This window comes from Xylocopa sonorina, chromosome 8 (assembly GCF_050948175.1).
Source record: "Xylocopa sonorina isolate GNS202 chromosome 8, iyXylSono1_principal, whole genome shotgun sequence".
Taxonomy (NCBI): domain Eukaryota; kingdom Metazoa; phylum Arthropoda; class Insecta; order Hymenoptera; family Apidae; genus Xylocopa; species Xylocopa sonorina.
Genome location: NC_135200.1, coordinates 9,223,369 through 9,248,860, shown reverse-complemented (window position 1 = coordinate 9,248,860; position 25,492 = coordinate 9,223,369). Strand labels below are relative to the sequence as shown.

At 38.2% G+C, this 25,492-nt stretch overlaps 2 protein-coding genes across 3 annotated transcripts; one reads left to right on the top strand and one right to left on the bottom strand.

The window, feature by feature from the left end:
• Positions 1-846: 846 nt before the first annotated feature.
• LOC143426485 (cholesterol transporter ABCA5) lies at positions 847-24,252 on the bottom strand. 2 transcript variants are annotated; one of them, XM_076899978.1, is made up of 25 exons: positions 24,161-24,252; positions 17,523-17,694; positions 13,405-13,526; positions 8,562-8,735; positions 8,300-8,481; positions 7,891-8,095; positions 7,715-7,790; positions 7,278-7,431; positions 6,922-7,108; positions 6,700-6,843; positions 6,472-6,622; positions 6,279-6,352; positions 5,744-6,208; positions 5,318-5,667; positions 4,816-5,222; positions 4,463-4,723; positions 4,106-4,373; positions 3,833-4,010; positions 3,417-3,753; positions 2,999-3,273; positions 2,772-2,918; positions 2,307-2,686; positions 1,993-2,200; positions 1,584-1,923; positions 847-1,485 (listed from the first exon to the last, which is right to left on the bottom strand). In XM_076899978.1, exons 2-25 carry the CDS (start codon positions 17,641-17,643, stop codon positions 1,382-1,384), a joined length of 5,310 nt encoding a protein of 1,769 aa, XP_076756093.1. In that variant the 5' UTR covers positions 17,644-17,694; positions 24,161-24,252; the 3' UTR covers positions 847-1,381. The 2 variants fall into 2 exon arrangements, with proteins under 2 accessions (XP_076756093.1, XP_076756094.1); XM_076899979.1 differs by having other exon boundaries at positions 5,744-6,196.
• LOC143426486 (tubulin polyglutamylase complex subunit 2) lies at positions 9,722-10,864 on the top strand. Its single transcript, XM_076899980.1, has 2 exons — positions 9,722-9,965; positions 10,266-10,864. Exons 1-2 carry the CDS (start codon positions 9,722-9,724, stop codon positions 10,862-10,864), a joined length of 843 nt encoding a protein of 280 aa, XP_076756095.1.
• Positions 24,253-25,492: the final 1,240 nt, after the last annotated feature.

The window sequence follows — 25,492 nt, the reverse complement described above, 5'->3', positions numbered from 1 at the left end:
ATTTTAACTCTTTTTTTTTTAGGAAAAAAGAGATAGTAAGAGAGAGAAAGAGAGGGAGAGAGAAAGATCAGACAATCTGATTTATTCAAAATTCATGTTTGCAGCGAAAATAAAGTGTTGCCAAGATAAATAAAAATACTTGAAAAAATTGTGAATAAAAAAGTTGTGATATTTATAAATGATTTCTTTTTAATAAATTACTAAATTATTCATAGACTATATTAAAAAATTTCTTGTAGAATAATTTTACTGAATTCAAATTGCCCTATCATGCTTCGATTGCTTCTGCCACAGATGTTTCGTTTTGAATTATTATCGACTTATCTGCTACTGAGGCAAGATCAACAATCTATCATGTCTTTCTCATTATTGAAAAGGTTTCTATAAAGACCACAAGCGAGCTGAAGAAGTTATTCGTAAATACGTACTACATACTACGTTATATGCACAAATTATGTCACCCAATTATATATTATGTAGCTCTTCTCGATATAACACAGCACCCTTTCTGAACAAATGGTGAACATGGTCACATTTCTTTTAACAGCGCTCGAAATAATTACGAGCAATCGTAAATATCACCTAAAACGAATAGACCTGTACAGATTGCGTTCCTACGTTTATATCAATGTAGATAGATAATTCATTCGAATTCACTGCGTTTAAAAGGATTTTTAATATCGATCATTGGATCCGTATTTTCTCTTCCCTGTCAATGATGTTTAATTATTAATACTTATAATGATGATAATAACGTTCCAATTCCACAGCAATATTAATTGTGAGACCTATTCGTAATATTCATAGGAATCGAATAATAGACTAAATTACAATACAATTTCAAAATTATTAATATTACTATTTAAATAGTATTATTAGCGCTTTCTCTTTCGCTTGACACTTCACAGTTTCCACTATTTACAGCTCACTTATCTTTACATACATGTCCATTTATCTCACGAGAATCACCTTCAGAAAGTCACGCTGTTAATTCTGACGAACATAATAATACCAAAACACCGGCACCAAAAAAAGATATCTATTTTTTTTTTCCTTGCGATTAGGTCGATCGATGTATAGCGTAAAAATACGATTTTTTTCGCCCACAGAATCGTCGAGAATCAAAACAAGAATTATATATGTATGGTTATCTTCGAAGTATATGTATCGAGCGACAATATGAAGTCCTTTCGTAAATAATTAGTGTTCTTAATATTTAGAATGCTTCTTGCCTTCGTAATTCTCGATAGTATTTAAGTTGGGACACTAAAAAAAAAAAACAAATCACTTTGCCCGAATGAGAATAACTTATTTTACACTCTTTCCACAACTTGAGCAGGTTTATAAGTATTTCACTAAACACGTTCGTTTGTATGAGTCATCATTCTCCCGAGTTAGATTCGTCGTAGTGTGAAAATTTAAGGAAAACCTGTTCCAATGTGGTTTGGCTGAAGCTATACTCTTCGATATCCAACTCGAGTTTGGCTATAAATCAGATTTTCGATTACGTTAAGAACGGCGCGCGTTCGTTATACTCGCTGAGACAATGCGGCGAATGTATTAATCATCAATGTTATAATTACCTTTCTCCAACTGCATAAAACACTCGGCCAGCGAGTTAACCGCATGTTGGGGAACAGCGAAAACTAGCCTGTCAGCAAAACTTTCTTCAAGTGTTGCATCCGGAAATAGGCTGGAGACAAATTCTTTCAGACTTGAAATCCTGTCACCGGAGGGTGTCGTGGGCGTACAATCACCGCCTAAAAGTTTCATTTCTAGGGTATATCCAGCGCCGTACAAATTCTTCAGGTGTTGAGTGGAACCAATACACCTTAATTCCCCTTTTACCATTATACCAACTCTCGAACAGAGAGCATCGGCTTCCTCCATCGAATGAGTGGTTAATATCGCTCCTCTACCACCCTGTTGTGTAACAATAACCTGTTTTAAACCTTGCTTGATCAGAGAAAAGTTTTAACGAGGAAAACCAACCTGAAAACTAGCAAGAATTGTATCCCACAGAAACCTCTTTGATCTAGGATCCATTCCCGTGCTGGGTTCATCCATTAGAACAACCTTTGGACCCCCAATCATTGCCATGGCAAAGCTGAGTTTTCTTCTAGTACCACCTGAACATTCTTGAGTCTGTTTATCGGCATGTTCATGAATTTGTAAACCGCTAAGATACAAATCTACAATTCTATAAAACAGTGCTTTAGTTAGTTTCATTTTATCATATAGAGACTAATCTAATTCTTGAATAAGAATTTTAAGAAATGCAAAGGATTATTATTCGAAATAATCACCTGTCGATGTCCCCCCAAGGTACACCACGAATGGCAGCGTAACATTCCAAATGTTCTCTAACAGTGATATTCTTCCACTGGGCATCGTGTTGAGGACAATAACCCATTTGCCTGAAGGCTTCCGCCATGTTTGAATTGATATTATGACCGCCAATCTGCACTCTACCACGTGTGGCCGCTTCTTCTGCTATAATAATTTTCATCGTTGTCGTTTTGCCAGCACCGTTGTGGCCCAATAAACCGAGCACTTCGCCCGGCTCGACCGCTAACGAGAGATTTCTTACAGCAACTTTTCGTTGTATTTGGTTGGCTTCTTCATCTTGTTTCGAGCAACAACTACATGAACCTGACTCCCTTGGTCGGTACTCTTTTCTCAAGTTCTAATAAATATTTATGTTCAATTGTAAGATGGATTTGTATGGATTGTCATAAAATAAGAAAGACCTTTCATAGTAGAAACGATACCTGTACTAAAACTACAGGCGGTTCTTGAACAGACGACGAAGTAATGAGATTAAAAACTTTCTGCCGCTCAGCTTTAACGTCTCCGTCTTCGTGCTCCCCGATATCATTGTTCTCCATTATCTCTTCACCGATAGAACCACCATTGCGCTATAAATACAAAATTGTTTTATATTTAAATAGTGGACACTCAATAAAATATACAATATGTACTAGAGTTATATACTAACCAGAAAATGTTTGAATATATCACTGACGTTGCCACCGCTTTTTTTGATGTCTAACAATAAAAGCACGAAGAACCATACCGGGCAGTGCAGAAGCACACCAAAGGCCATTAAAACGATCTCCGTGGTTAAATAATCGGACATAGTTAAATGATGACAAGCGGCATTGATGGAACACATTAGATGTACTCTTTCTACATAATATACTGCAGCATATGGTACGTATAACGTATTCAATAAAGAGAAGATTACGTGTAAAACAAATGCTGCTGTTCCACCTAAAAATTCATGAATTAGTCTATGATAACAAATTGTATATATAATTAACATAATGAAAGGAAAATCTTCGAAACGGAATGGAGCATAACATTTGAAAATTATTCTATATTATTAAACAAAGTACTACAGAAATGTAACTTACTAAGACCCAACATGTCAAGAATCGTGACTAGTATAAACGGCAGGAGCCCGATGAATGTTGCGACATTGGGCAAAATGCTTTGAGCAGAATCCATCTTATCAAAGATGTAACTCAAACATGTCGAGAATAGGATAGACGATGGGCAATAAAGCATCAAAAGGCTGCCAAGTGTTATGAGAGCCGGTACTTCTTGAAGCGAAGGCACGTCAAAGAGGAATATAATGCCAAGGATACATAAACAGATGAATGTCATCAGGCCGACAAGTACAATAAAATATGCCAGGAAATACATAGAAAATGACAGACCATTAACACGGAGCTGGTTCTTTGCTTTTATCTAGAAACATAATTTCGATAGTGAGATGAATAATGGATACTGCTTTAGAGATAATATTAATTAGAAAGAAAAGGCTTACTTCACGATCATAGACCATATCTACGACTAAAGTTACAGGTAGTAATACAAAATTCATTCCAATAAACACGGCAGAACTAGCTGTACCGATATTGAATTCCTGTGGTTGAGAAGTTTGTTGGAAAGGATGCGTCTTAACTTCAATTGGTTTTAGATCATCGTTATCTCCTGAGATTAATCTATATAATCCGAAACAAATCAATTTTATATACGCGAACATTTAAAATTACAATACGCTTTTATAATACCTCGAATATGTTAGTAATAATTATACCTATGATAGGTGTTTGAGAGCAGATTTATCAAGATTGGTAGAGAATGTTGCATGGTGTCGTTATAAGTGATAGTCAAATCAATTTTGGACTGATTAAACTCAACGATATTCAAAGCAGTCATGTGCGGTGCAATTTTTAATAAATTTGCAAAACTTCCGTGGTACTCTTTGACATACTTCACATCCTGATTTATATCATTAATCAAATCTGTGATATCGTGTCCGGTATTGTTTGCGTACAAAATTTTTGTTTCATTTCCATACGTATCTGCAAAAGCAAAAAAACAAGGAAATCAGAAATTCTGATTAAAATTATTTGAATAGGTTCATCGAAATCTAAGATGTTTTAAAACGTACCGGTATCCAATTTAAGAGACTGCATTTTGATTTCGACTGTTTGAATGCTATTTAAGTGGAGGCCAAGAACTACCAGAAAAAGAGGCGCAACGATAGTAAAGTACAGCAGCTGGATGTTCCTAAAGAGCCTGAGTATCCTTAGGCGAAGCATAGCGTACAAGGTTTGAATGAAGTTAGGCCGGATCTTTATGGGGTCTAATCCAAGGCCAAGAACTGGAGGGTTTCTATCACTATGAACGCCATCTGGTAAATCTCCCGCGCCTGCAGCAAAATACAATGAGATTTACAATTTATGTATTTGATCATATTAAGTTACGAAGTATAACATTTTCTAAATATTAAGTTCAATTTACCTTTCGCTTGGCTATCATTTTGAACAGTAACACCCTCGTTCTGCAAGCTCTGATAAGAGGTGCTTTTTGATTGCAATGACAGTGATCTGCTTAATGCACGATTGCGTACCATTTTCTTGGATAAATTATCCATTGTGCATTCCGGGCCTTCGTCTTTCTCCAAATGGAGAAACACCTCTTCTAAAGTAGTCATTGACACTCCATAGCTACTGATACCCAGTCTACTTGATCGTGTCTTAATTTCATGTTCTATAGCTGAAAAAAGTGGGGCGAAGTTTTCCACGGAATTGTGCGGTAAAATGAAGCTCAATTCACGTCCATGACGTCTAGCTTTTTCCGCCTTCGAAACATGGGACATTACCAATCTGTTAATAGCGGATTCCCTTGCATTTCCCTCAAGTACCAACCTGTTTCCGAGGTATTAAGAATTTTATTTGTACATTTTATTTCAAGTGCGTTTTATCACAGAATTTTAATATTTATAAAAAAGTGCTCGACGTACGTTAAGTGATATCCAATGCCGAATTTGTTTTTTAAAAACAAAGAACTACCGCAGCATCTCAACTTTCCCTTACTAATGACGGCCTTTCTGTCGGCTAATATGTCTGCCTCATCCATAAAATGCGTTGTCAACAGAATCACCTTTCCGTGACGCCTGGATTGCAAGAAAGACCACATCTGCCTTCTAGAGTAAGGATCCACTCCTGCCGTGGGTTCATCGAGGATGATAATCTTCGGATCACCGATAATGGCAATACCAACGGATAATTTCCTCTTTTGACCACCGCTCAAATATTTTGCAAAAATATCTGCCTTCTCGATTAAATCGATATCCTTTAATGTCTTTTTCACCTGAAAATAATCATACATATATGTAACAATTCGTTTATGTAAGAAGTTCATATACAAAAAAGAGAGCGGGATGTACCTCCTGTTCGATCATCGATCTTGGAATTCCTCGCACGGCAGCGAAAAACTCGAGGTGTTCTCGAGGTGTCAGGAGATCAAAAAGGATATCATGCTGCGGACAAACGCCAGTCATGCTTCTGATCATTTGCATATCATTGGAGTCCCTGACATCGTAGCCGAAGATCAAGGCAGTACCAGCAGTAGGTGCGGTCAGGCCGGTTAATATATTGAAGAGGCTCGTTTTGCCAGCTCCGTTGTGTCCAAGTATCGCTGTAATTTGCCCCTCGTAAATTGTTAGATTGATCCCGTTCACGGCTTTAATCTCCGGTTTACGACACTTGTGGTAGGATTTGTAAAGATCAACTATCCTAATCGCCTCGCGACCCTTCATCTCGCGTACCACCGGTTCAATATCGCGATTAGTTTCTTCACCGGGAATAAACGAGTTCGATTCACCGTTCGAGGAAGGTACCTGCAGATACAACTGTGAATACATTTTTCTCTATTTTCTATAAACGTTCGATGTTTCATTAATATTGACTATTAAAACCTACTCGTGGAGCTTTCCTCTGACACCAAAATCCGGGAGTGAAACAAAACCATGGCGTTCTTTTCGTTCCGTATTCACCTGTGTTAACATATTTAATTGCTCGTTATTTACTAATAACTTGGCGAATACAATAGCGCGTATACGTTTAAAAGGCAATAAGAAGAATGTTCGTGAACGTCAATTTTTGGAAAACATACTTGGTATAACGGAGTCGAAATAGTAGGCTAGACAGGCATATAAAATGATGTCTAAAGTCATCATAATGAGACTTCCACCGAACGGTATACCAGGACCTGACCAAAGATTGTCGAAGTTAACTCCTTCTCCTTGCAGATCGAGTACAAGAGCCTGTAAACGAACGTAAACATTTTTATCCGTAAAATCCTCTTTTCTCTAACAGCAAATTGTTACTTTGGAGTACGTACTTTGTCCATAGCCAAAGCAACACCTGTTGGACTAAGCAGAGAAACCAACCAAAATGGAACAGAACTAGAGTCGTTCACAAAGATCTGGATAAAGTACATCAAGCTCATTATTGTTACTGCGAAATTGCCAAGTACACCGGCAGTCTGGATAAAAAATGATTCGAATTAAGTTAGTGAGACATCAGCGTGGTACTAATAAAACAGTGTCGGCAGAATACTTACTCGTGACTTGTCGAAAAAAGGTGTTATCATGAAGGCCAACATGATTATGGAGAAACTGTATAGAACTACTAAAAGGAATATTGGTAAAAAGTGTGTGTGCTGAAACATTTGTAGCGTAAAAAGTAGTATTACTCCAACGGCAGACAATAACAAGACAAAGACGCTATAGATAATGAACCACGATAACCTGGAATGTAAAACAATGGATTTTGTTAAAATTGAAAATTTGTTCCAAGTAGAACTTTCATTTTTTAATGTAATTCTTTTCTCTTCCATGCAATATATAATTCTTTAAGCATTAGTAATTGAAGTGAAGCCCAAATCTATCAGTTAGCTCCCGAATTACATTCACATACCAGAAAATTGAATCTTTTAGGCCCATTATCTTCATTCCCTCCTTAATCTTGTTCTCCTTTTCACCGACTATCAAGATCAGAAGATAAGTGACGAATTGCGAAAGGGCCAGAACCATAAAGAGAGGTATAACAACTCTAAAGGCCAGCATCCAGTCTAAATAAAAGATATCCTTAGAAATATACCCTCAAGAAGAAGAAACTTTAAGTGCAAGCTTAATTTCTAAAGCAAACGTATTTTCTGTTATATGCATTGGTCTAATATAGCTATTTATTTAATTAGAGAATCTAATGTTAGTCAGAGTATACTAGGCAAGAAACCTATGTCGGCAATGCTCCAATCTTTGCAGCGAACGTATCGATTGTTAGTCAACGTGTAACGACAATTGGACAATGTTTTGTAAAAGCTGTTCATTTAAAATTGAACCGTGAACTGTTACCTGCGGTGAAAGCTTCTTTGGGAAACATTACCAGTCTAATATCCGGTATGGTTACATCAGTATTCCCCGTATCTAGCTGCAAATTGTATAGACATGTAAGATTAAATCGGTACAATAATTCTTCTTACTTCCTAATTACGTAATAAAGTTATCCACATGAATTGTTTAGAACGTACTCTTATTTTCGTCATATCTATGATTAGTTGCAACGCAAGGAAACCGGAGTGCAAGTAATTGTGCACAGGGCACGATCCGCCAGTCTCTATCGATAATACGCCACCTATCCAGTGACTTGTATCCTTTCGGCAAGTAACTGGGGCGGAATACAATTCAGTCGGTGAAGGTGGATTCGTGTACGAAGGATTAGTTCTTATCTCATACCTAAAGTTAACAATGAACATATTGTAGTAGCGCAATTATACATATGCCATTCAATTTTCATTGTTCCAACTAGAGGTCAATATTTCCTTCGTATTAAAGATTACTCGCGTGTTCTAATATAAGTATTACGGTATTTATATATTTAAAATTATTGCCTCTACTTGCGACTGATAATTTCAAGCAGATGGAGGCTATGTTTCTTACAAGAGACGCTGTGATATAGGTTGAGAATCCTCGAATATTACTGCCAAGGGAACGCTGTATGGGTCTCTCCAATACGCCGCTTGCAGATCATCCTTCGTATCGAACACCATGAAATTCAGGGGAAGTTTGCCGGGATAATTCCACATCGATAACCACAGGGTATTCATTGAATTTAAAAACGTCTAAAATAAGTAATGACATTGTAAAGAATGTTATACGATTCTACTCTAGACAAAACTGTTAAACACTGATGAACATGTACCAATGTTTCCGTCGAGTTAGGAACAACAGCTATCGTATTGTTCTTGTAACCATTGAACGTTTCGAAGATACCATCTTCTTGCCTCTGTGTTATCATTGCGGGATAGTTCGGATTTGGTGGCAATACCTTTACCACGATTAACACACCAAGGGTGCAAAGAGGTAGGAAAATCTCCTGTGAACAATAGTGAGTATCAATTTAAATCTGGAACAAGCATTGGCTTAAACGTTGTTGTAGTTCCATATTTCTATAAAAACTTATTAAATTCTCTATTTTCGTTGTGGATTAAGTTGATCTAAATAACGTACAGGAACTAAATTCAAGAAGTTTAGTGTAAAAAGAAGAGAAAACGTGGTCGTATGAAAAGAAAGAAACACGTTTCCAAAATGTAACGTGGGACAGATGAACGGACATTTTCGATGCCAGATATTTAACAAGTTTTCAACTCGACCCCTCAGCTGCCACCAGCAGCTGTTCCCCTATCCTCGATGGTTAATAATGCATACATTAAAAATCGTACACGACGTTTTCGATTGAATAGTGGAGGGAGCGATGCATGGTAACGTTCTGAAAGAAATCTCCCTTCAATGCGTGCATAATAATTATTCTACCTGTACCCTCCTACCACACCTGTCGTGTAACGTAAACCTGCGCAAACGTTCGATACAACCCCCTCGTCGACTCGTTTGAATAACGGGAAAAGTGGATACGCTGGTTCGCTTTAGTATTCCGTCTCCATGGCGATCAACAACGAACCAGGCTAGTCCGATTCATTAGTGCAATTGTTCTCGTTTCTACGGCCCGTTTGCTGACAATTCAGAATCCCTTACTGAACCTTGAAAATTCTTCTCCAATGAAAAATTACATCCAGAGAATTAACATTAATAAAAAGAAGAGTGAATCTAGGATGATATAGAAAAATATTGATAAAACATATGGTACTAAGGCACTTCAACAATAGAAATCACCTTTGCTACACACATATATGTGTATGTGCATTGAAAAAAGAGTGATGTTTTTTTTTTTTTAAGAATTCTCACGCTTTTACTATTTCTCTCACTTAAACACATGATCTCATTTAATGAATATCAATAAAGTTCTGAGTATACTTCGTCTTCGTCGGAGTTTTGGTGAACAGATGTTAAAAAATACATAAATCAATGTCGTTCTTCGTCGACATCGTAACAGAGGATTCTTTTTATGAGAATCTCACGCTGGGCGTGGTCAAGATCCTCGAGAGTTTTCCGTACGTAAAAAATGTACGAGTCGACCGGAGAAACGGATGCGAGACCACGACGATTGCCAGCTGGGAGCAACGGCATTGTTGCACGCTCCCGGAAGACGTTAGGAACTTCTACGCGTCCATCGACGGTTTCCTGTTGCAGTGGAGCCTTGAGATAGCAGGTACATCTCTAAGAATTATCCATGCGTACCCGCAAACCTCTTTATACCGTCTTTCATCCGCAATTTCATTCTCTCTGGTCTTAATGACCTGCGGAGCATTGCACTTTATTTATTTTAAGAATACTGATTCATAAAGCTTTCTACTGCTGTCGCCTTCGCATGAAAGTTATTTTTGCTGACAGAATCATTCTTGATTATTTCGGGAGCTATCGGAAAATGATTAGTATTTATTGTTTAACTAATAACAATTTAACAATTATTACTTTTTAACTATCCTCACGTTAGATGCGTTTTATACAGGTGAAGAATTTTCCGTAGGACGCATGGAAATTGGCACTCTTTCTTCCTTAAAACGTTACTCAAATTCCATCGATCATCAAACAGATTTTGTCAAGCAAGAATCTCACGGTGAGACCCAAAACACTGAGGCCAGTTCCGGTAGTTCGATCGATCTTCTCGAAAACACCAATCCAGCTGATCTGCTAGGGGATGGCCAGGATTGCAAGATGTTTGAAATTGCTGAATGCTTTCCACAGAGCGGAACGTCCAAGGTCTATTTGGTATATCGCACGAAACCCGAAGCAGAGCCGCCAACGATCTGGCTGCACCGAGAGAACACTAATCGATGGTGTCATTTGGCGAATAATTTTACGGTGTACTTTCGCATGATGCTGGTCCATCTTGGATTGCCATTATGGCAATGTTGCGTGGCTGGCCTGTCTCTGCCGACATGGATCGAACAAATCTACTTTCTCGTCGGCCCGCATTTGCTTCCTTCCGCACTTGAGCCCACGGAGACCATTTCTACTTCCCTGTGGAACAACGGACCCACGAACGTCGTCGATTCGGCTATTTTTAAAGGAAAAGACGGGAAGCAGAAGAACTCCAGGAAGAAGTGATTTTCATGGTCTCTTGGCTTTTTTTCTCTTCCAAATGCTGTACAGCTCAGATGATTGAACGTGTAGTTCCTGCTGATCAAATATTTTATTGGAGTTTATGTAATTTGTAAACCCTCGTAGTAAACGAATGGACTTTGTACAATTCTGTTACGCGTTGGACACTGTGCAATACATTTTTAGCTATTTATATTATTATTTCCTGTTATATGTATATTGTTGCGGTGGTGATTGAGTAAACATATACATAAATTCTACTTCTTATGTGCATTCCGATATACTTTGTAACGACTATCTTTGTAACAAAGTACAATATTATACAATGATATAAAGGAATAACCAACAATATAATGCCAGAATTTAGTAGTAATAATCTCGAGTAGTCAAATAGTCTTTCCAAATCTTAATTAGTTAAATGCAATGCGACTCTCCTTGAAATTCAATATCCTTGCCACCCACAGTTCTTTCGACAGTAAATTCCTGTCATCATAAAGTCACAGTCTTTTCATATAATATTCCTTTAATTCAAGAACCATTTACATCCTCAAATAGCTCCACATTCTTTCTTATGAATTGATTGTTCAAAATAATATCCTCCTTTTTCTATCATTCCCTCTTCCCTTTAATTTCATCGACATGCACAACGCGGATGAAACTGTTCCGGTGTGAGCACATGTATTTTAAGAACCCAGTGATCACGCTATGCAATAACATTCGGACTGCATCTTTGGTCAACTATATGGACAAGAAACGAAGGAGGCACCGAATTTCAATCTAGTCTAACTTTAAACCTGACAGAGACGCAATGAAAAAGAAAATTTTGAGAAAATGAAAAACTTCTTTATTCTTTTCTCCGTTCCTCCAACTTTCTAAATGTCCACGGCGACCCTTGGTCCACTTGGCACAAAGCGGACGCAAAAACGAAAACGAATTGGCAACACGCCCTTTCTCCGTTGGCAGACACGAATGTCCACGGAACACAGTCACTTCGTCGCCATTCGTGGAAGCTATCCGCGCATCTGCCTTTCCGTCATGGCTGGTGAATACGGATTTACAGCTTTACTGGCATCCAGCATCAACATTTCGCCCCCATCCCTCTGCGTTTCCCTTTTTTCTTCTTCTTCCTCTTCCGGTTCTGCTTCTAAAGCATACTCGATTTGTCCTGTGACAGGCTGGCGATACTGTCGAATCCATTGATCCATTCACACGTGACAGTGCGAAGTTAAATCTCGTTCTTTTTCTTTTTCGATAGAATTTCACTAAAGTTTCCAAAAAAAATTAATTTCTAATGATTGAAAAAATAATAATTTTTTTAAATATTATTGAAGAAATAAATGAATAGTCTTCTCAGAAAATGCAAAATTCATAAGAAGGATAATATATTATAAACTAAGATACATATAACTTAGAAGCCAGAAGTGTCTTGACATAAAAATGGACTTGAGCTTTTTTCTTTTTTTCTTTTAGTACCTAGAACTTTTACCCAAAGTACATCCTGTATATTTTACTGTTGCTAAATGATCATTGTGTGTGTGTACGTGTATCTTTTCTTCGTTCCTAACATCTGCCGTCGTTGTCCAACTTTTATTTTTAATCCCAACACTGCTGGAACGTGTTTATCTTCGGGAACGGTCGCCTGTTACGCTGTTCATCAAAACTTCTGCGTCGACTTATTAAGATAAAGGGCCGATCGAACAGAAGAGAGGAAAGGTGAACCGGTGTTAGAGGTAGAGAAAATCGATTTGTACATAAAATAAGTATTCGCGTCTATACTTAGTCCTGACTTCCCAACATGAAACGCTACCCGATTAAGATACTCCGTGACATAAAGTGGAGAAATAAATATCCATAAGACATAGAATGTTCCTTTGCGTGATGAACTGACTCAGGATGCTCGTTTTTCGATGATCATAGCCATAGAAATATTGCTGCATAGTTTCTCATTAGAGCAGTATATGTCAACACGTTCAATGGAAACTTGAAGGGTTCCAGATGGAATCCTGAAACTGGGTCAAACAAACGTACGCCTTGTCCATTGAATTATACAAAATTAGCGATTTCCATGTGTTATTCAGTACTTTGTTCTCTTTTCTCCTCGGACACCCTATGACAATTCTATTACCAATTACTGGGTGATCCGTACTGATATAGAATTTGGAAAAGGATAGTTTAAAAAGTTAAAATAAAATAGCGAAAATTTCACACATAATAGAATTCCAAGGGTCCTTCTTCTTTTCTTCAAAAGGTACTTGATACAAGGATAGCCCACATAGTGTAGAATACAATAAATATTAAAGTGATGACTTTAACAGGTTTTGTTACTTCTTCCTTATTTACCCAAACAAACTCTCTATGGGAAATTACAAATTATTAGTAACGAGCAATCAAATTAGCTAGAACTTGGGCATTTTGCACCTCTACATTTTATAAAGGAAATAAAACAATAAGAAAAGGTGTTGCCGTAGCTTCAAGGACCGTCCATCTGTTCCTATTCATCGCGTAGTATGTTAATTGCTTATAACAGATGTTTATAGTTAACATACCGCCGTAGTCTTCCGCTTCTCGCGCTTCTTCAGTAGGAGATTTCTCACGAGCATCGCTCGCAGCTGAGACAAGTAGACTCCACACGTATCCATTCTGCGAGGTGTACTAATCCTTTTAATTTCTGGAACACAAACGTCAATGAAGAAAATGAATTTCGAAAAGGTGTAAATCAATTGTTATTGGCTACAATTATCAATTAAGAACTGTTGAAAATGTTAATCCCCGTACGTACATATGGCGTGAACAAATATATAAAATATTTTATGATCGCATCTCCTACTTGCACAACAAATTCATAGTTTACTTATTACACATTAATCATTTTGAGCAACACGTTGTACATGAATCATGTCGCAGAGTGGTAAACACTCCTGCCAATCTCCCCGAATCGAACAGATCCAATTGAAACGCGAACATCTTTCCATGTCTCGTCATTAAGTCATCGATACCTCTAATCTCTATTTCCGGCGAAGTTCGCCAATCCGTGGAGATCCGTTCCCCGTGGTTATCGGGCGAGCTAACCGCGGAAAAAGATTCTTATTGATTAACATCCAGCGGAGCAGTTTGCCCGACGATTGGCCCCCTGCCGTGACGAAAGTTTTCGCTTCGACGTGGGGCACTTTGTTGGAAAGTCACGGGTCTCTAACGTCTGTCACACACAACGTACACACATGCATACACGCGCATATGGGAACTGTGGTGATGTGGTCGATAATTCGTCGTTTGTACTATTTAAGCGTTCGCGCGTATTAGACCGGCCAATATGCCACCGAATATGTCAAGGTCTTCGCACAGTTCCTCTACAGTAGCCTATGGAAAAAAAAATATAGTTCGTGCGGAGGGGTGGATACGGGACCGGAAGTAAGAGGTATGACTCAGAAAAGGAGTGGGTATCGAGTGGGATATACGCCTTGGGAATGGATTAGTGTTCCGTTGGGGAAGTTAGCTGAATGGCTTGGGCACGTGGTCGGCTTGGTAATCATTGATAGGGGTTGCGAGGAGTCTCTTGTTTCAGGCTTGGGAATCGATGCCCCGTGATTCTGGCTAATTGATTATTTGAACTATTTTTCTGACACTGAAACGCAAACTGAGTGTTTATTTAAACGACAGTACGTATATATAATTATAAAATGATTAATTTATCAAGAATTCAAATAAATTTCATTTCAATTAAGCAGAGGAAATGGTAAATTCGAAAACGGAAAAGAAGACGATTCCTAAGATTATTGTGGATAAAATTTTAATTAGGATGTGACGATTGCCAAAGACGCAAACAGCTGATAAGAATTCATCGCGTACTTTTTTTCCCCAACGTTGCGTCACTGGATGGCTGTTGCATAATACCGACTTCATTCTACGTGCAAGTCGAACTTCCTGCAGTATTCGAACCCTTCTAATTACGACTGAAAACTTTTCCGTCGAGGGATAAGAGGAACTTTTTAATATCGCGCTCAGACGTCGGTCTTCAAAACTACGCGGTGTAAATCGAGATTGGCGAGGTGTTGCGTGTAATTTTTATTCGATCTGTGCCAAACACGATCATGAGTAAGTTCCGCTACGATATTATTATAAATTTAAGATGTTTCAATTGAAATACGTTATTAATTTTACTTTAAATTATTCCTACAAGGACTAAAAATGTGTGCTCAAAGATACCTTAAGATTTATCGATTCAAGTTTCCTATTATTTTCAAGAATATTTTTCCATTAAAACCTCTCTGACTCATATTTTATGTAACAAACATGAATACACGATGATTAAGTGATTGCCGCGTGTAGCAAGTAACTATACACGTGTCCAATGCTTAAGCACAACAAACGAAACGAAACACTCGTGCACGTTTCGCAGAACCCGAATTATAAAGATGGCAGTAACTGTTTGGCGATAAAACCAATTACCAAGCGACTAAAATGTAATTTAACCGATAACTAACGACGTTTCATCGAAACGGCGACAGGTTTATCGCTGAAGTTACGTGAAAATCAATAATTGCTTTCTTTACAGTCATTTACATAGCAAAAGCTGTTGCAACCTGCTTTTTTTTTCACGGCCACACAGTGTTATAACACAGGCTTTCATATTTTCACGGAATGCCATTTTCAAATTCTACAATCCCATTGTTTTCCTGTTAACGAAGAATTAATTAATGTTACGTATCCGTATTTTAGAACAAATTAATTATTATAGAAAAAGTGATGATGTAAATAAAGCTGAAAGTTGACAAGTAGATTAAAGAAAATACTTTGCTAGATTCATTGTAATTGGTTTTCAGGTATGAGAATTACTAAACATCGGGATGAACAGCACCTAATGAATCATCACCCTGAGCCATGGCTGAACTTAACTAGATTACTCATATTTTTCAAAAATACGGAGTTTCTCAAGAACCCTGATATCCTATCGACAATTTCCCGCTAATTTCTAAAATAAACCATCCAATCACTTTTCCCCTATCTTCCGCTAAAAAACCCACAAAACATAAATACTAAAGCAAACTTCTATTCCAGCCAAACAAATTCCACGTACGAAGCATAAAAAAAGAGAAGCAAAAAGGAAAACCTCTACCATTTCCACCTAGGTACTAACAACACTCCACTTGACTGCATAAAAAAATGAGGTCATTCAATATCAACCATCCGCAGGATATCAAAATGAGAGATGAGAACGTCAAAAAAAAAAAAGAAAAAATAAAGAAAAGAAAAAAGCCAATCGGAGAAAAATTCCATCCCGCGTACCGGACATTGATGAAACTAACGGAGAAAGAAAAGCAGGGGGTAAAAAACAGCAACGAAAGGAAACAGCAATTCTCTGTTGTAAGCGTGGAACTTACGTGAATCACGTGCTGCTCGGCAGTTGTATTGAAAGGGGCGACTCTAATCGGCCATGCCCTCTCCCTGATCGAAATTGGCAGCGTAGCCGATGCGGCCAGAGGTAGCAATGCCGTGGTCGTTCCTACCGTACCCGATTCCGATCGATTGTGATTCGCGAGCGGACGTACTACGAGCTGCGACAACGGCATCGCGATGAACGACGACGGTGCGATCGGTGCATCGCCGGTACGCGTCTGCAGTGACGCTGCTCCTGGCCATCCTTGCTCCCGGCACCGAATAACCGCGGCTTTCCACTAGCTGCAATTGACCAAACGTTTCTTTTTTTAGTCACACGGGAAGAAAACGTCAATATCAATTACATACTCCTTGCAATGTACATTTCTACCCCTCTAAAAGAAACGAACCGGGTAACTAAGACAAGTTGCGTTTCGTTTGTCCTTACTTGCGGTATCGAATAACCGCGGTTCTTCGCTCGCTGTGACTAACAGAACGTTTACGTGAAATCGCACAGCTCGCATTCCACGTCTAATAATAAAAATACCACCGCGTCGCTTTATGGGGTTCGACTGACAATGGACGTAGCTTTTAAAATACCACAACGCGTTATTAGGGTATCTCGTTTGAGAAGATTCTACGAAATTGGAACGTATACTCTCGGAATTTTAGTGGCAAGCTCTTCTTTTTTACGCAAAAAAGAAAATTATTGTAGAACGAATATTTTTATATACGAAATTAAACTGCCTTCAATATGTTAGTGGTTGTTTAAGGCTTAAAAAACTTTGTAAAGAATAGTAGGATGTATTTGTTAAGAGGATTAGTGTTAACTTCTTTTGTTCTAAAGACTGGTAGACAATGCAAGCCCTTAGACGGCTTCATCTACGGACAGCATTGACTCAGCCACTAAACTACGAATTGATCTGGCTCCGTTAAGCTCCGTAGCTTGAGGAGCTTCCTCCATTCTGTTGTTCGACGAACGCTATAATTCATCTCTCGAAATGTCTCGTTAGCGCTGGAGATTTATCAAAAATCAAGAGAATGGTTAGAAAAATGATAACTTTCAACTCAATAATCCCTAACTATGTGCTATTTACAATTAACTAGTCAAACATACATCTGTTCATGGCACTTCCGGTCTTCAAATAACCCACTTGATCCTCCACAATACCACGTAACTCAGAATTTACATTTTCTTAACTCGATACAATTTCTACTCTAACTGAAAAGAAAAATTAATGAGATAGAATAAAAATATTTGTTTGTAAAGAGTTAACAAGGAAATACTCACGTTTGTTCACGGCAAGATCAATCCAGTTTCTGGTCGACGAACGCGATGCGAGGAAACGAGCCGAGGACCAAATGTGTAACGTTTGTCGGAACGGACTCCTAGCCCCTTCTGTTTGCTCCATCCATGTGGACTACGTGCGTTTTGAAGTCGAACCAAACGGTTTACCTTTCATCTATGAACAAGCAATAGCGAGAAGTCACTTTTAGTAACTCATTATACCTTGCATCGAAGAATAGAGAGGCTTTGTTCCACATCGAAGGGCTTAACGATGGAAGGAAAGCTAATTTCGCGTGAGATTGAAGTCGACTTCGATGCATCGAGTCCGTGCAAACTGTTACAAGGCGAAGAAGAGATATAATGCCATGAAACAAGGTAATCAAGAGAGCAGAGTTCCAATTTCCAGCAAGATAGCTTAATTACGGGATATCTGTGGCAGTAGATTGAGAAAAGAAGAAAAAAAGGGGGAAGAATATTCCTCATCGATCTTCTACGTTTAATATCACAGACGATTAAATATTGTTTTATTGAAGCATATTACGTCACACAGTTATTCTTGCTTGTAAATAATGGATGGAAGACACTTTGACGAAACTTTCATGTGATGTCAGACCTTATTGAAAAAGCGCGCGAGTGGTGTGACACCTGGTGAGATCATCGATCGATCATACGAGTAATATAGATGTCACAGTTGTTCAACTTGTAAACCAGTTGTAAACTTATTTCATAATCGATGGGTAGTATTGAAGTTATTCACACTTAATTATTTCGGATATTAATAATTTTTGCAAGCTTCAAAAACTCAACGTCTAAATACTAATAAAATAATTTTGTCTTTCTCGAGGCTAGATAAAGTGTTCTTAAAGTTTAATTTGAAAAGAGAAAAGGGGAAAGAATTCTTAAATGCAACGCGTAGGCGCTGAATAAAAATACCAGCGCACGGAACACGTGGTACTTCCTTCGTCCCTGAAACTTGATTCATTCCGTTGAATTGTGCGGAAACGCGAGGCCCTAATTGTCTTGATTCGGTATATTATATCCTCGGCAAACCGTATTTCGCCAAGAACCCTCCGGAGTGCTTTCTCGATGAATATACCTTCGAGGCATAGAATGAAAGTCTCTGAGAAGACGGGAGCAGCTTCGCGAATCGCAATTACACTAATGTTTTAATAACAACGAAATTCCCATTTGGGAACTCGCATTGTCTCTCACGCGAAAAGAGAGATCAGAGATTTGTATCGATAAAAATGCATCTAACTTTGTTCCCATTGTTCTGGTTAGTAATATCCTGTATGCCCGCGTGAAAGTAACACGAGAATTTTCTATTAAAATTTAAGTTCTTCCTTTCTTTCAGTCATACATGCTGTATACTATATCAAAAACCATCATCATTTTTCTCGTTAGAGCTTAGTTATAAAATTATGACTCCTGGACTTACATTTATACGCGACTTTCTCCTTATTTTTAACTACAGGTATATACACAAAACTAATTTGTACGGAAAATTGATCAATTATAAGTTATAATACGAACTAATTCCATTAGTTATATCTCGGAAAACCGAGCAATTATATAAGCACGCAATTCATTCACGTTCAAAATGACAGAAGAATGCTACAATTTTTCGCACAATGCCATATTTACAAAGATATCGTATTCCTTGTGAACTTTATTGCTCTACATTATGCGCGGGGTACTCTCTGTAGCCCCGATCGTATAAATAATGATCGAAACACAGAACAGACGAATACCCGCATAAATAGTTGTAATTCAGACATAAATACCGGTATAAATAATTCCTTCGGTCACAGACAGCAGCGTGTTTCATTATTCATTTGAACATGCGACACGACACCACCATACAACTGCCAAGGTTCCTGATAAAAATGCAAATCCAACGCACTCTGCCTTTTTAATCCATGCGTCGACGAGACCAACCTATCTGCGAACAAGTTACATAATAGAGATGCGAACGAATTTATGAATTTTAAACATACCTTCTACTTTATCGAATAAGTGTATAACACAGGTGTGTTGCACGGTGAAGGAGAATCATATCCACCATTCTCGATATCTTTGTTAAGCCATTTAATTTTGTTCGCTTGTAAGAATAATTTACAGGTGGTCAATTCTTTCAATAATGAGAAGGTAAAAAATCTAGATGGAGAGAGGTATTAATATCAAAATGATATGACGTTATAAAGGGTTAAATAAGCTATCTAATAATAAGAGAATTGCAACAATCGCCCGATAAAAATGTACAATAAAGGTTGAAAAATGTAGATAAAGGGATATCACGTTTCAAATCACATAATGTACTATAGGATTACATGCTTTTACCTGGTAAGAAGAGAATGATAATCATCGTTAGAATGTACTTCGCGTGGGCCGTTTATAATATCGTGAATATTCTAATTCTGTATTGGAGAATGAAGCTGGAATTGAATAATTGAAACAATGTAAATCTAGATTACAAAACAGTCATCGGTATTCGTGAACTACTCTTGGGGAAGAGTACAGAAAAGTGTTGCCTTTGTGTATTGATTAAATCTTGAATCAAAGCTTGGACGTAAGTAGAATAATAAGGTGCGATATTTAAATGAGATCTGGAGTTCTTTATAATAACACAAGAGCCGTATGTGGAACTGAGAAACGAGCCAACATAGTAATACGACATATCATGAAGTAACAAGAATATTGAGACCATAAATTTAAAAATACTAACCGAAGATTATTAGCTACGGACACTAATTTAATATTCTTCTATACCGAAGCCACGAATGTGCAAAATCACCTTTCTTGTCCCTAGTCTTTCTCTGTCCCTAATTTATCGCATTACACATTTAGAAACTTGATATAACGGAAACGGTATATGTATACTATCCTACCAATCGATAGTTATATCTCCCAATTTATCACGAATCGAGTAACCTTCCATTTACTAATTTTCCAGGGTCTCAGATTTTTTTCAAAAATATCATCAATCTTATTAGCAGAGGGGGCATCTATTCCTGGAAACTTTTATTTTCTCCCGCCTAGATTATTTGCGCGTAATGGAAAAGAAGTAAGCAGAGCGTGTGGTCGAATATCGGATTTAATTGTTCACTTTGAAAGGCCCGGGCGCGATGGGAAGCCCCCTAATCGTGTAATTTCGCGTCGGAGAGCACGACGCGATACTTTTAACGAAGTGGGATCTCCCGCGCGGCGCATCCTACCGGATGTAGACACTTGCCAGCGTATAAATAATAAATACGAAATGCACGGGAGGCTCCGGCTAGACGTGCAGGGTCTTCACCCCACGACATCGAGGGTTGTCGAGGTAAGGAACGAGCCAGACGAACCAGACAAACCGACGCCGAAACGCGACGGCTACCAAGTAACGCCGAACACGAGACGCTTGTAATTGCTCTAATTGCACCTTTCTCTTTCGATTACACGGAACGACAATCTTTCATTGAATTTATTTTCCAAATTCACTTCTTACTGCTTTTTCCTTATTTTATAAAACGACGTACAAACGAGTTTCGTAGAAGCACAGATTTCGATTGCCTTCAAAACCTGCACAATAATAAAAATGGAAGCTTTCAATTTTTTTTTAGAGGCTATTGTCTTTATGCTGTATTCTAAAAAAAAATCAATACGAGTGAGCTGTAATAAAAAGCTTAACGAATAGAAATTTATTTATTGACTTCCTCGCTATTTTACTCCCCTATAAAAAGCTGTTAAATCTAAATTGAATTTATTGGAAGAACAAACAACCTAGTCTAACCTAAATTATCTATTATATGCAAACTGCTTTGAAATTGCTCCAGAATATCAACAAATTCGATCGAATATCCTTTATTGCTCGTTTCACTAGCAGGAGCCTTCTACACAGCACCATCCGATGGCCGCAGATTGCATCTGTGTCCATATTTGTTGCACAACGCAAGTAAAAAGACGATCGTGCGCATCTTCGAAGGCGGACGCATTTCACCGCGTGCGTCACGAAACGTACAAGAAAGTTTATTGTTTATAGGGAACGAAGTAACACCTTCCTTTTCCGGTACGTTCCAACGATAGGCAGAGGAAATTCGAAATTCAATTTAATTTCGTTACGTAAATCGATTGTTATGTTATTAAACGTAAAATGCAAGCGGAAAATGTGTAGAAATTAGAGGGGACACTATGGGTAAGAAATCTGCTTATTTGTAAAGCGATAAATTAGGAAGAAGTCCGACGATTAGACCTATTCAGAAGAACATATGGTCATGCATTATCTGGTTATCATGTTTTAAGATAATTAAAGATTATAGTGCGACTAATTTCTTTCTCTTCCCACTTTTCCGTTCAATATTATTAGTTCATTTCTATTCGCATTGAAAAAATAATTGAACAATCATCTTTTCTCGTCGAAACTTAATATACAGCGTTTAATATAAAAGTGTTCGTGTGAATTGGACGTATAGTAATAATTGCGTTGCTATTAATTAGTGCATTCTTTATAACCCGCCACGAGAAAGAATTCCTAATTGTTTCCTGTGATGCATTTTTATCGCTGCGATTATTTCTGTATAAGGTGATGCATTTGAAACAGAACAGTTCAGTATCATCTACAAAATATATTTTACGTAATAGAATAATTTTCAGGAAAAAGGGGATTCCTTGAACAAAACTTTTCGCTACCTCATACCATATCTATTCAAGATCAAATTCCACGATAAATAGGTTCCAATAAATGAATCACCCAATATAAATATTAACCTATTAAGCTCTTAGACTGCGATTTTAATAGCTTTTACTTAATGGAACGGAATTAGTCTGTAAATTAAACAACGGTTATCACGTTTAAACAGTTTATCTGTTTGCCCGGAAGAAAATCCTTGCAACCGTACTTACAACCAACGAGATATAATATTAAAGAGATTCTGAAATACGACCAATTCACCTACACCTAACCGTATAATCTCGAAGCACTACAAAGGCCTTAGGAGATTACTTGTTGCAGCACGTTGATCACACATGTATGCAGGATTTAATCGCATCAAACGAAAGTCATGTAAACCGTTACCGAAGTTAATCTATACAGGCCCGAAGAGAAAAACAGAAATCATGGACGCCGATTCAATGCGAACAACAGATCTTAATTTTAGCGAATTCGACTAGAGTTATTATTCTCACTAAATTTCGTAGGCGTGAGAATTAGGACGTTACTGGTAATAAGCGCCAACAGACGGGTTGACTGAACCTTACTATAGGTTTTTAACCTATTTCGGGAAACATACGGGTGGATTCTAAACAAAAAATAATATTCCCAAACATATTGAAGCCTAATTTCCATTTTATTTTATTTTATTCTGTGCTACCCTTTATATAAATATAATGCCATATATTTATACTTTGAATGTTCATTCCCTTAATTTATAAGAACAGCACTGGAAACAAGACGCAAACAATTGAAAAATTAGAGACAACCTTCCTAAGAACTTAATCTAGTCTTATCAAAAAATCTAAGGTAGGTAGATTTTTCGAGAAGCTAATCATTATGGATTCACGAATAGGGACATTGTGAAAACTCTGATCCTACGACCTCTTTCGCTGCTCCCTACAGAGTTTCCCGTTTGTCCAACTTTACTCATTATCTCCTGCTACTTTATCTTCTTACCGCGGGATTTCTAAACTATTATTACGACCACGGTAAAAAAAATGATAGCTCGAGAATAAAAAGGAGCTAATTCGTCGCGACGAGAACGAAACCAAGTTTTCGTTATCAATTTGTCGGTAAAAGCAAACTAAACGATAGGACAGAAAACGTTATTCCGTTTCAGCCGTGAGAAGCTTAATGACCAGACGTGAAGTAATTTGCATCACAGTTCCTACCCGTACAGGTTGGCTAATTCAATCTATGACAGTTATCAATTTACTCATTTGTGTGCATTACCGCTCAACGTTTCCATTCGAATGTGAAAAGAAGAAGCGAAGAAGCGTCTGCTACTTTGTTCAACATCAAAGTGCTACGCCATATTTTTTGAATTTAAGAAAAGGAAAACTAGTAGATTTTATTCTACAATTAATTAGATAAAAATCTAATTATTATAGTTACTATTACAAGCCTGAAGGGGGCCTCAATCCGTCAAAAGCTACCGTCAAAGCAAAGAAGTTGTTCCCTTTCGGGAATCGTATCTCCACTGGCTGTTCTTTACACAGATTAATTCGGGTCGCGTAAATCCTCCTATACTTCCCTCCTCGCTTTCTTTCGCCCATCTTGTAACAAACTTGCCGAAATAAACGGCTAAATTGTCATCGCAAACAATTTTTCACAACCACTTTGTTTGTCATCACATTGCCGATGTTTCGCGAACACTTTGTGACCGCGATATCGATCGGAAAACGTAGCGGAAAGCCGCCGTGTGCCCCGTTCTACACATATACATATAATCGCGATCGTACGATTTTCGTGCCTTGCCCGCGCGTACCCCGTACGTCGTAGCTTCGCTTTCGTCTTCGTCTTTTTCACTGGCCGCGTGAGGAAGAAGAAGCGAGAGAAAACGAAAGAGAGTAAACCCAACGACGGAGTCGAGTCTATCGACCGGGGGAGAATCGGAGGGCGGAAGAGGGTCAGAGACGTGAACCACACCAGAACGAAAATTCCGTCCAATTACCGTCCGTGTAATCCCGCCGTGGTGTCGACACACGATACACCGTTTGCACACAGAGTATCTCGTTACACGAAACGCATCACCTTCGTTCGAACAGTCAACGGTTTCTAATTCATTTAGGGCGAATTTAAAGCGATTATTACTTTTACACTGGTACGCAGAGGTCGCTAAACGTCGCGCCCGTCCTCGTGGTAATAATCCTCTCAATCGTCCTCCGAGATAGCATCTCGTTCGGTTCACCATTTCCTTTTTGCAATATGTCGCACTCGATCGAGTAAACAGGAATCCACTCCCATTTGAAGATCAATTGTTTTCTCGAAGATACGAGGGCGAGTCTCCGCGGCTTCTGTGCAACAAAGTACAATGGCTGAAATTGATCTACCACGAAGGCTCGTTTTTGGCTAGAATTATTCAACCACTCCTACATTTGTTCTACCTTCTAAACCGAGAAAAACGTTTACAACAAATTGCAGAATATCGTTCTGCGGCGATTAACCGAACATCAGCTTCGCAATTTCGATCGAGAATCTTCTAATAATTGAGAGTTCCTTTCGGTGAATCAATGTAGGGTAATGTCGTCGATGCGGTACTACACCGGAACGTGTTCCAAGGTTTCGATGAAAGGTTCATGTCCTTTTGTCACGAGTCGTATTCACAGGGGCATTTACCCGAAATACACGTGCACGTTTTAACGAGTAAATTTCCAAAATGGAAAAGAGGAAGACCGAAAGACTAAAATAGTGACAAGAAAATACAAATCGAAAGGAAATATAATCCAATGTATATACTTAAAACATACATAGGACAGTTTACACAAAATGTAATAAATAAAACAAATGCAAGAAATCAAAAATCAATTAAAAGATGAAAAGACATATTTTGGCTCTGTTACCTTCCCTCTCTCTCTCTCTCTCTCTCTCTCTCTCTCTTGATCATACATCCTCGCTCTCTCTCTCTCTCTCTCTCTCTCTCTCTCTCTCCCTTTCTCTCTCTCACACACAACTCCCGCTTCACTCTTGGTGAAAATCGATTCGCTACCAGCCTGGACAGCAGTCCATGTCGAACGACTCGAAAATGTACTCTTTCGTGCTGAAACGTTACCTTACTATCCCGTAGCCCCAACCGGCGGTCGTTCGCATACGATTTCCACAGGCACCACTCACAAAAGCTCATCGACCGGCATAACCAGTTCTCGCTTGATACCGTTGTATTACAGTTAGAAACTTATATACGACACTGATAGGACGGCTATCGCGAACGATGTAAAGGCAAACGAACGACGTCGTGATTCAAACGGCCGCGAGTACGAGGAAACAAAAGAAAGTCACGACCAAA

Bases quoted from the DNA above. Each gene is read 5' to 3' on its own strand.
- LOC143426486 (XM_076899980.1), top strand. From the start codon at position 9,722: ATGTCGTTCTTCGTCGACATCGTAACAGAGGATTCTTTTTATGAGAAT. The intron at 9,966-10,265 runs GTACATCTCTAA...CGTTTTATACAG, and splicing joins GTGGAGCCTTGAGATAGCAG to GTGAAGAATTTTCCGTAGGA.
- LOC143426485 (XM_076899978.1), bottom strand. From the start codon at position 17,643: ATGGAGCAAACAGAAGGGGCTAGGAGTCCGTTCCGACAAACGTTACAC. The intron at 4,724-4,815 runs GTAAATTGAACT...ATTTTGCTGCAG, and splicing joins AAATGATAGCCAAGCGAAAG to GCGCGGGAGATTTACCAGAT. The intron at 1,924-1,992 runs GTTGGTTTTCCT...GTTACACAACAG, and splicing joins CAATTCTTGCTAGTTTTCAG to GGTGGTAGAGGAGCGATATT.